The 10,587-nt window shown below is 53.8% G+C and overlaps 1 protein-coding gene across 1 annotated transcript in view; it reads left to right on the forward strand.

Moving 5' to 3' along the window:
* Positions 1-2,295: 2,295 nt before the first annotated feature.
* The window catches only part of SGSM1 (small G protein signaling modulator 1), a gene marked incomplete at its 5' end in the record, with an annotated part of 22,419 nt that continues 14,127 nt past the window's right edge, over positions 2,296-10,587 (forward strand). Inside the window, 6 exons of the mRNA XM_010015603.1 lie at positions 2,296-2,398; positions 2,850-2,925; positions 8,248-8,410; positions 9,173-9,325; positions 9,860-9,927; positions 10,420-10,565. Of these exons, the coding sequence (XP_010013905.1) occupies positions 2,296-2,398; positions 2,850-2,925; positions 8,248-8,410; positions 9,173-9,325; positions 9,860-9,927; positions 10,420-10,565 (709 nt within the window). The remainder of the gene's footprint in view (positions 2,399-2,849; positions 2,926-8,247; positions 8,411-9,172; positions 9,326-9,859; positions 9,928-10,419; positions 10,566-10,587) is intronic.

The raw sequence follows: 10,587 nt of genomic DNA on the forward strand, positions 1-10,587 counted from the left end.
CCTGCATGAGGCCTGGGAGCTGTTGGATGGGTGAGGGTTTGGGTTTGGCTTTGAAGGGGAAAAGAGGCAGTTAGTCAAACAAAGCTTCAGGAGCAATGTTGTGGCTGTGATGGAGCTGGTGAGGCCAAGGGGATCCAAAGGAAAGGCTGATACCTCTGGGATCAGGAGTCTCGCTGGAGGTATGAGGCTGCAAGCTCAAATCCCTGCTCTGAAGTGGGTGCATCAGGATTCTGGATGCTCCTGATGAACACCATAACCCAAGGACTCTTCTCAGTGCCTGTCACTCTTGGATCCAGGTTTGGAGATGGGGAAAGAAGGAAAACGAATGGTTTTCCATGTAATTCAGGCATGCACATGAGGCAAAGAAGGACGAGCTCACTTGTTCACGAGCCAGTGACTCAGAGGGTGATGATGAGACCAGCTTATCTTCTGTGGTGGGTTTGGAACTGCAATTAACACTGCTGAGTTTGTGTGGACACCTTGTTCCCCTCTCCCAGAGCAGGGGTGGCTTGTCCTGTGCTCACAGCTGGAGCCAGGAGGAGAGGTTTGGTTGTTGTGGAAAACTTGATGATAATCCTCTGGAGTTTACCTACAGCTAAATTATTAGTTGCTGGTTTAATTTCCTTCCTAATAAAAGAAGAGCAAACATCTCATTTTCCTTAGGCTGGCTTTAGATAAAGAGCGGGCAGCCTCATTTGTTGAGATTGTTCTGGCTAGAATATGAGAATTAGCATTAAAATGCTGGAATGCATCATATTTAGAGGCTGTTCAGATCTTCTCTGTGGAGCGAGCCAAACATGGGTTCACTGGAGCTCTTCATCCCCACACTGCCACAAACCTGCTTCTGGGTGGGAGAGTCCTTTGGGACAATAGCATAGGAGACCTGCCAGGAGTTTTGGGGTTCTCTGGTTGGAGCTGTCCTACAGATGCCAGCTGAAAGGGCTGTCAAACAGTGGAACAGGCTTCTCAGGGCAGTGCTGGAGTCACCGTCCCTGCACGTGTTCACACCCTGTGTAGACAAGGCCTCGGTGCCAGGGGTTAGTGGTGGCCTTGGCACTGCTGGGGAACGGTCAGACTGGATGATATTAAAGCTCTTTTCCAACCTAAATGATTCTACGATTCCATGTCAGGTGAGTGCCCTTGTTGCAGTGCCCTTTCCACTTCTATTTCTTGAGCTCTGTTTGATTTGTTGTGTTTAGCGCGATAACCTCAGTCGACACCGTGTGGTTTGGTTTGCTTCTTAATCTCAGTGAGTAATTTTCCACTATGCTGTGTCTCTTGGAAGGGTTTTCTCACTGCCCTGGGAGCACAGGTTGGTTGTGCTGTGTTGTGCTCTGCAGGCACTCACTCACCAGCTGCTCCCTGGTCCTGCAGTCGCTGTGACCACGGGTATTGCATTGCAACAGTGAGAGGATGCTCGTGCCAAAGGTGGCTGGCAAATATTGCACTGCTTAAACTGGAATATATTCAAATGAGAATATTCAAATCATAATTAAAAGCTGTGAAGCCTGAATGAGGGTTGTAGTTACTCCCTTCCGTGGTGTTCAGCATATGGCAGCGGTACAAAACTGTAGACGAGGCATAACAAAACCAAGAGCTTGCTCCCCTCCCCTCACCTTGCCTGAGGGTGCTCTGGTAAGGCCAAGCCGCCCTGGGAGCTGCCCTGATGGCTCGGACGTGTGGGGAGATGCTTTGGCTTTAGACAGGACTTTTTGCCTTGATCCATATTCGTAAAAGGATTTCCTTTATTGAGCTGTCAGCTGTGCATAACTGACCTTGATTGTATCTTGCAGAGGAGCTGAATTCCCCAAATGATGCTATTAAATGCAAGGTTTGCTTGGCCAAGGCTGGACCTCCTGGTTTTTTTCTCCTCCCTGTGCCTTCAGAAAGAACATCCTGATAAGCAGAACTGCTCTAACACCCACATCTCTGCACCATGAACCCTTTCCCTTGTAATTTCTGAAACCAGAGTGAAAAGCAAGATGTTACAGTGGCACCAGAAGAAGCGATCTGGGCACGCCAGCAGCTCAGTGTTTAAAAGGAAAAGCAGTTGGGAATTGAACATGGTGGGCAGAGCATGAGGCCATCAGTTTAGAGCTGCCTCCTCCATTAACAACACCTACTTCTCCAGCACTTTCTGAGCAAGGCTCAAGCCTCCCTGAACACTAAACTCCACGTGTCTCACGTGCAGCTCCCACATCCTACGGAGGTGTGGGGGTAACCTCTCAGAGCTGCTCTGCGTTCCCTGCTCACCTCTGCCCTGATCACAGGACCATATTCCCCCCCATCATCCAGCTTTAAAGGTGTTTCATGTGGAATCCCACCCTGGAATCCCACCGTGAGCAGAATTCCCCCAACCTGTGGGCACTGGGAGGAGCCATTTGTGTTGAGAGTGGTGGTCCTGGGGCTCCTCAGGCTCCTCTGTGGAGCAGGCAGGCAGTCCTGGGAGCTCCTCTGGGGCTGCAGTCTGTCCTCTGCACCTGAGCCAAACTCCCATCTTGTCCGTGCAAAAATTAAGCTCCCAATTTATGTGGGTTCCTATTTATTTTCTTCCCCTCATCGTGCCCCTGGTGTGACAGCTTCTGTTTGACTAATGGCACTGAAATGAGTGCCAGTAACGTGGTGTCTCTTACCTGAACGATGCTCGATTCCCACAGCTAGTTCTCTGCTCATAGTTTTCCTACTCTGAAGTTTCTCAAAACCAAAACAAGCCTTTTTTGTTATACCTGGCTTTTTGAGATAGCTTCCTTCAGCCACGAAGCAAGCAGAGCATCTCCACCACATATCTCCTCGCTCTGGTCTATGGCTGAAATGTCAATGTTTTCTCTAACGGGGCCTCTGCTCAACAGGTAAAACAGATCATGGAGGAGGCGGTGACGAGGAAGTTTGTGCACGAGGACAGCAGCCACATCATCTCCTTCTGTGGTGAGTGCCTGGTGGCAGGATGTTGGCGTGGGCTGGGGCTGGAGCACCCTCTCCATGCTGGGATCCAGGGCTGTGGTACGTGTGATTCCAGCACTGGGGAGGTGGTTGGTGCTGGAGGAGGATGAGTTGTTCTGGCAATGGTCTGAGTCCCTGAGGCCTTTGCTTTGTGCTTAAAATACACGGAGATGTGTCACGAGGGCGGGGTGTTGGCACTGTACTTGGGAAATACTAGAAATAATGTTTTATTTTTAATTCCCTTGAGAAGTAATTCAACAGAAAGTCTAAATATTTCTTTGCTGTGACAGAACAGGAATTTATGGAGAGGAGCCTCCAGTCTGCCCCAGTGCAGGAGCAGAGAGGCTGGAGGCTGCGAAGGAATTGTAAGTGGAGTTGGTGGGAGATGTGCTCTGCTACTGCGCCGGTTTCAGGCTTGGTCCCTGGCAGCTGTGCTTCACACTTAAGCTGCTTTCTTCATCTCTGTTTCTGCTTCTGGTGTGACAGTTTTGTGAATGTGGAAGTGTTTCAGAATGGATCCGTCAAAATCTTGGCAGAGATTTTGTGTTCTAAAACCTCCCCGAGGAGCTGCTGGCTTTTGCCTGTGACACGTGTCCTGCGTGCGCTTTGGTCACCGTTCACAGGGGAGGGTGAGCGTCTGCCTCAGACCCAGTTAATGCCCAGGTAAAGCAGCTTCTTCAGCAGGTTCAGCCACCCCATCTGCCTGGCTCAGGCTCGGGGGGTGTGATGACATTCAAGCCTGAAGTGCTTACCCTGCTGTCCCTTGGATGAGTGAGGAGGCTGTAGCCCAGGAGCTCTGGGCATGGGACAGGCCCTTTGTGCGAGCTGCTGCATGGATAAGGAAATTCCTTAGCCCTTCGGGGGTGGATGCAGGTGGGATGGAGCTGGGGCCATGGGGGCATTAATCATACACATGAGCTGTGATTTCTGTGCTCTGGCAGTGTCAAGTGTTTACCTGCTCACCCAGAGCTTGAGACTGTGCTTTGACAAGGTGCGTGGTGCCCTCCATCTGCCTCTGCCTCCTCCCTGGCAGCTGTCTGAGAGATAGACACTGGTTTTGGGAGACACAAATGACCACTATGGAAGAAGAAAAGTCCCTTGGTGCCCTCTGGCCTCCCTGTAGCTCTGCTGGAGGAAGCTGTGCTCCCTCTGCCCGCTCACCAGTTTTCCAGCCGTGGCTCCCATGTTTTCCGCCTGGTGCCGGCGCTCCCAGCTCCCGGTAGTGTCTATGGCAACAGAGGGTGATGGCTGAGCACAAGGGCTGCAGTGCTGGTGCTGCACAGCTCTGCCATGGACTGCAGGTGATGTGTGTTCTCCCATGTCCTGAGCATTCCGAACAGCCATGGCCTTCCTGCTCATCCTGGTCCTGCAGGTTTGTAGGGAATCCCTGGAGCAGATCCCGGCCACCTCCTTGGCCCTTGTGCTGTGCAATATGAACCCCTGAGACCAGGGTCCTTCCCAGGCCAGCAGTTGCCTCTGCAAAGCTCATAGATGGCAGAACCAAACCGTGTTCCTTCCTGCAGGGCACAGAGCTGCTGGGAAACCCTCCCTGCTTTCTGAAGAGAAGCAGCGTTAAGGGAGGGATGCTGGTTGTCCCTGCAAACCTGAGAGGGCCTTGGGAGGGAGCACTCCAGGTTGAGCAAGTTTCTTTAAAGGGCAAAGCAAGAAACTCCCCTGTTGTCCTGCGCCTGAAGCCACCGGGGAACCTCTGCTCCAACACCAGGAGCCCTGGATCCCAGGTGAGGGGATGGCAGCCTGTGCCCGTCCGGAGCCTGATGCTCTTGCTGTGCCCATTGCTCTCAGCAGGGCTGTTTGCTGGGGTACAGGCACATCAGCACGCCCAGGCTGGGGCCGTGGGGCTGCTGCTGAGCAAAAACTGCCAGCAGCGCGTGGAGGGGACCAGAGCTCCTCAATTCACAGAGAGCTGAAGGGCAGCTTCTAATGTGGAGGCTGGGAAGAAAATGAGAGGAGTGATGACAACTGCCTTTTGAAGGCGTTGCTCCGAGAAGGCTCGTGCAGCACTGTCACCACTGAGTAAGGCTGTAGCATCCACAGACACAGGAACAAAACAGAAGTGGAAGGGAGCTGTGAGGTCTTGTTCTCTGCTTTGGAGAGCAGAGATGCTGCCACCTTCCTTTTCTCTTGGGCCCTCGCACAAATGACATGCAGATGCCTGTTCCAGGCCCGTGTGCCTTTGTATGCAGAATGGCATCGAAAGAGCAGAACAGGCTTCAAGGTGTGACTCATTTTCTGCTTTTCTGTGCAGCACGAGGCTTCACAGCCTGGAATTATTTATAGGCTCCTGCGGCTCGGAGCTGAGGCATCCAGGCACGAGGGGCTCCATGGCTCCTTCTGGCTTCTTAATGATGCTGCTGCACTTCCAGGGGCTTCTGGTGTCTGCACCTTCTGCTGTTGCCCTCTCATTGGAATGGTCTGTGCGCCTTCCTCGGTGTTCTGGCTCTGCATGAGAGGTCAATTACGTCTCTCCCTGCCAAGCAGAGCGTGCTGCGAGCCTGGCTCTGGCTGGGCAGAGCTGCCCTTTCCTCTGGGGAGAGCTGCCTTCCTCGCAGAGCCCTCCTCCTCCTCCTCCTCTGCGCAACCAGTGAACCTCAGAGCCCTGTGATGAGCCCAGTGGTGTGGCAGGAAAAGGCAGCTGCCCCCAGCGGCCCCGCTCTGCCTCAGGGGAAAGGCTGGAAGCAGACAAACACGAGTTGGCATCTGTCACCTTCACACTGCTCTGGGATGCTGATGAGGAGCTGGCGGCAGGGCTGGGAGCCTGTGTGAGCCGAGGGTCTGTTGTCCATATCAGTGCTGGGTCTGCCTTATTGCTCAACCCGAGTGGTCTGAATCGTGCCAGGCCAGGGAGCTCTCAGAAATATCTGTAGTCTGTTGCCAGGAATCAAAACTCCCTCCTCACCTGCGTGTAGCTGCCCAGAGCCCCTGCGCCGTGTGTCTCTGCTGTACCTGTGTCCTATGGGATGGGGAGAATCTCTTCAGTGTCTCTTTGCAGTGGTGACTGTAGGTTATGAACTAGGCTCAGAAAATCACAAGGTTAAGAAAGAAACTACCATTACTGCTGCATTGAGCGTGAACAAGGTGCTCTCTTTATGTGCTGAAGCCTCTAAAGCCCTTGGGAAAGCACAGGGAGAGTTTTTCCTAAGAATACTGCACATTTACATGTTGTTTTGCCAGCAGGAATAGAGTCTGGAAGAGGATGAGGCCATGGTGTTGAGCAGAGGTGCTGATGACTGCTGTGTCTTGCTGGAGTGAGCTGGGAGGCCTTTTGGCCATCAGGATGTGGCTGGCAGCACCTCGGATGCTGCCTGTTCCGCAGTGAACTCGGGCCTGGCACTAAGCAGGGCAGAGATAATGAGAGCATCTCACAGCCCCAGGAGCTGATGTTGATGGGTCTGCATGCAGTGGTCCTTTCTCATGTCTCCAGAGTTGTTCAGCTGTAGGAAGAAAGCCTGTGCAGGCGAGAGGTGGATCAGCATCTGCTGGGCTGCTGCAGGGGAGGCTCAGCGTGGCTGGCTCTGCTCCTGGGGAAGGAGGGGTGCTGGTGCACCAGAGAGCTTGTCAGACCCAGATCAATACCCTGCAGAGCTGTGGGTCTGTGTAATTTTCCAGGGCTTTGATCAGCCTGTTTAATAAGTCTGTGTTTGACACCAGACATCCATCCTGAGCATCCCAGGGGACTCCAGCACACAGACTGCTGGACGTGTGCGTATCGTTCTGTGGAGTCATTGCCGTCACCCATCACCAGCAGAGCCAGATCCTGGGCTGCTGCTCGCTGTGGAGCTGGGCAGGGAGCTGGTGCTGAGCACTTGCTGTGGTTTGTGCTGCTGCACTCACCAAACCACAGTGCAGGTAAGTACCGGTGCAAGGCTTCGCCTCACTCCCTGCACCAGCAGTGCCCCTGCTAGTTGGCTGTTGCATGTCTGATGAGGACGCTTTCCTGAAGGCCAGCTGGGGAGGTTCTGTGCCTTAAAATGTATTGTCTGGGAAGTTTCACATCCCGTCCTTCCATCTCGCCTGTTGATGGAGGATGTGGCTGGACTGATGTGCGCACTGGAGAGGAAGAGGGGCTCGTGTGTTGAGTGAGCAGAGGGACCTCAAGTCTGGTGCCCTTCCACAGTGACCCTGCGAAAGCCACCCTCTGTCCAGTGGCCCCAGCAACACTCGGCTTCAAGCTGTTAAACCACAAGCTGTTTATTCCCATAAGCTGGACCTGAGTGACTTTGCATGAGCAGCTCCTGGTTGTGTGATCACTTATGGCCACACGATGAGCCGGTCCCTGCTCTGCTGGGGACACCACAGCGATCGTGCTGACACAGACCTGGCAGCAGGATGTCACCTCCTTGTGTGCTGAGGTTCTCCAGCATTAGCATTGATCTGTTTGCATTGAGGTTGTTGTGTAGCAGAGGCGGATCCTGGTGTTTTGGAACAGAGGCTGGGAGCACAGTGATCAGAGTCCTCTCTCCTGCTCTGTTTTATGAATGAGCAAAGTGCTCCAAGAAGCCCTGACCCAGGCTGCTCACTGCTGGTGGCACGGAGGTGCCACCTCTGTGGGCTGAAAGCTGCACGTTCCCATTTCATCACCAGTCCAGGAAGGGCTCTTTAGGCTGTTGGTTGGTCAGATAAGTGAGTACAAGACAATTTAGGCTGCCTGACTAGTCCCTTAGGTGGCTTCATGGAGACTCTGGATCTATATCAGCAGGCACAAGTTAACTCTCCTTTGAAGTACTTACATCTTGGCACATCCACTGTTCACATTTACTTCCATCCAGCTTGTTACTTTGTTCAGATTAGCAGAACTTCCAATAGGCTTCACCAACCTTGGTTTTTCTTCCTCTGTTTTGCAAAGCTAAAATGGTGCCTCTGTTCAGCAGAACTGATGCCTCTGCAGGCAGAAAAGCCGTGTTCTGCAGGCAGAAAAGCCATGGTCTGCAGGCAGAAAAGCCATGGTCTGCAGGCAGAAAAGCCGTGCTGCTGCCTGCTGCTTGGGTCAGAAGACATCTGCATTCCCTAATCTCCTGTCTGCTTAGGCAGGAGCGGAACATGGCACTGGTGTCCTCTTGGGAAGCGTGTCTGCTCTGGAGTAAGGGCACAGCTGCAGCAGGAGACCGGCTGTTGGGATGTGAGCTCCAGCTTCTCCTGCTGCTCCAGTGATGTCTTTCCTCTGTTGCAGCGGCGGTGGGGGGCTGGGGCTTTCTTTGGGTGGCACGGCGCGCCGAGCAGGAGACCGGCTGTTGGGATGTGAGCTCCAGCTTCTCCTGCTGCTCCAGTGATGTCTTTGCTCTGTTGCAGCGGCGGTGGAGGCCTGCGTCTTGTTCGGCTTGAAGCGGCGCGCAGCGGGGTTCCTGCGCAGCAACAAGATAGCAGCTCTCTTCATGAAGGTGGGGAAGAGCTTTCCCCTGGCAGAGGAGCTCTGCAGGAAGGTGCAAGACCTGGAGCAGCTCATCGAGAACGCGTAAGGCACCAGCACCGCTGTCACCGCTCAGGTCGCTGTGGTTTGGGGTGGGAGCGTGGGTTGGGTATGGCTGTGGATCGCAGTGTCCAACTTCAGCCTCTGCAGCAGGGATTGCTCCTTCGGTGGAGCAGGGCCCTGTCCTGGGCTTTTGATAGCTTGACTGAATGAGTTGCTTTTCTAGTGAGTTGTGGTTTAAGCTGGGATGGACAAGTTCTTACTTCCTCGTGCTCGGGGACAGCTCAGCCTGTTTGCTCCTGAACTGTCACAGCTGATGGACCAGAGCACTAAGCCAGCTGGAACCAAATTTGGTCTGCCTCGGTGTGCAGGGCTTCAACCTGCAGTAATTCAGCTTCTGTCTGGGAACTGCTTACTCATCCTTGGACAGGAACCAGGGAGATGGATGGAGCTGCCTGGGGGCAGAAATCTTTAGTGCTGTCCTAAGATAAGCTGTTTTGCTTGTGAACTGCTGTCCTCAGGCGCCAGTGGAAAAGGAGTGTGGGCTGGAGGACCCTGCTGAGGCAGAGGCTTGTACAGTGGGAAACTGATTTACTGAAGTCTGGTTTCAAATGCAGATGTGGGTCTTCTGGAGCAGGGGGTGGAAGAGATGAAGGGACGGGTGTCCAGAGCCCTGTTCCCCTGCGGTTCCCTGAGCACCAGTCAGCAGCACTGAGACATGGCCTCATGTCCCTCAGGGTGCTGTGGGTGCCCCGGGCTCCTGCAGTGCTCAGTGATGTTGTTGTCTTTTCCCTTGTACCTCTAAAGACGAAATCAAGTCCAGGGCATCCCGGAGAATGTGCGCAAGATGCCGAAGCTGCCCAACCTGTCTCCTCAAGCCATCAAGCACCTCTGGATCCGCACAGCCCTCTTTGAAAAGGTCCTGGATAAGATCGTTCATTACTTGGTAGAAAACAGCAGGTGAGTGCTGGCAAAGACCCCCTGTTTCACCGTCCCAACTCAATAGCAGCATCTGCCCCTTCTGATGGGGCTGGAGGTGCTGCTGCCTGAGCTGTGTCCAAGTGGGCCAGAGAATGGGACAGGCCAGTTGTGTCACTCTGTGCCCATCACGGGGAGTCTGATACCTGCTGCTGGTGGCCACCACACAGTCCCTCAGTTAAAGACAGGCCACACTTGCTCTATGATGGCTGGGTTGTCAGGGACTGCATTGGCCTTGTCTTCTGGAAACTGCATGCTGGGGTGTCCTGTCCTGGGGAAGTGTCATCTCCAGGCCTGGGGGGGGATGTTGTTAGGAGATGGTGGTGCTTGCAGTGTGCTGCTGTGGGCATCTGTTCCCCAGGAGCTTCACAGCCAGCAGGAACAGCCCCTTAAGGGCTTCTTGTCCTCTCGCCATCGAGGAATGATACAGAAAGAGAAGGGCATCCCAGTGATTTAAAACCGTTGCGTAGTCCCTGGGGATTGAAGTGCTACAGATCCTGCTTTTATTTCTTCTAGTAAGTTCTATGAGAAAGAAGCTCTCCTGATGGATCCTGTGGACGGGCCAATTCTTGCATCTTTATTGGGTAACACTTTCCTCTTGTCCTGCTTTGATAGCTTGCTTTCCAAACCTGTATTCCCAGTTCTGTGATCTGGGATGTGAAATGCAGTTGTTTTCTGGTAAGAACTTCAGAAAACTTCACAGCCCTGGCCAGGGAGCACTTTTCAAGACCTCCTGGTGTGCTGCTGCTGAGCCGTGCATAGAGATGGAGAGTGGCAAAGCTGAGCTTTGGGCTTTCCTTTTCTTGCACAAGCTTCAGTTGTACTGATGGGCATGAAGCAGGGCTGAGGCTGGGGTCTGGGAAGCAGCTGAGGCTGGGGTCTGGGAAGCAGCATGGTGCTGCAGCGCGCATGATCCATCAGGCAGTGGGTTATCTGCTCCCTGCCAGGGCTGCCTGACCCCTCTGCATTCTCTGCTGCTGTTACACGGTCACCCTGGGCTCTGCAGCTCCAAGAGGTGACCACAGTCACTGGGACAACACGGATGGCTTCCTTATGTTTGTGGTTTCTCTGCTCAGTGGGGCCCTGCGCGCTGGAGTACACGAAGATGAAGACCGCCGACCACTTCTGGACAGACCCCTCTGCTGATGAGCTGGTTCAGAGGCACCGGATCCACAGCTCACACTGTCGCCAGGACTCGCCCACCAAGCGCCCGGCGCTCTGCGTGAGTGTGGCAGGGGCGGCCC

This window comes from Nestor notabilis, unplaced genomic scaffold (assembly GCF_000696875.1).
Source record: "Nestor notabilis isolate BGI_N333 unplaced genomic scaffold, ASM69687v1 scaffold17825, whole genome shotgun sequence".
NCBI classification, from domain to species: Eukaryota; Metazoa; Chordata; class Aves; order Psittaciformes; family Psittacidae; genus Nestor; species Nestor notabilis.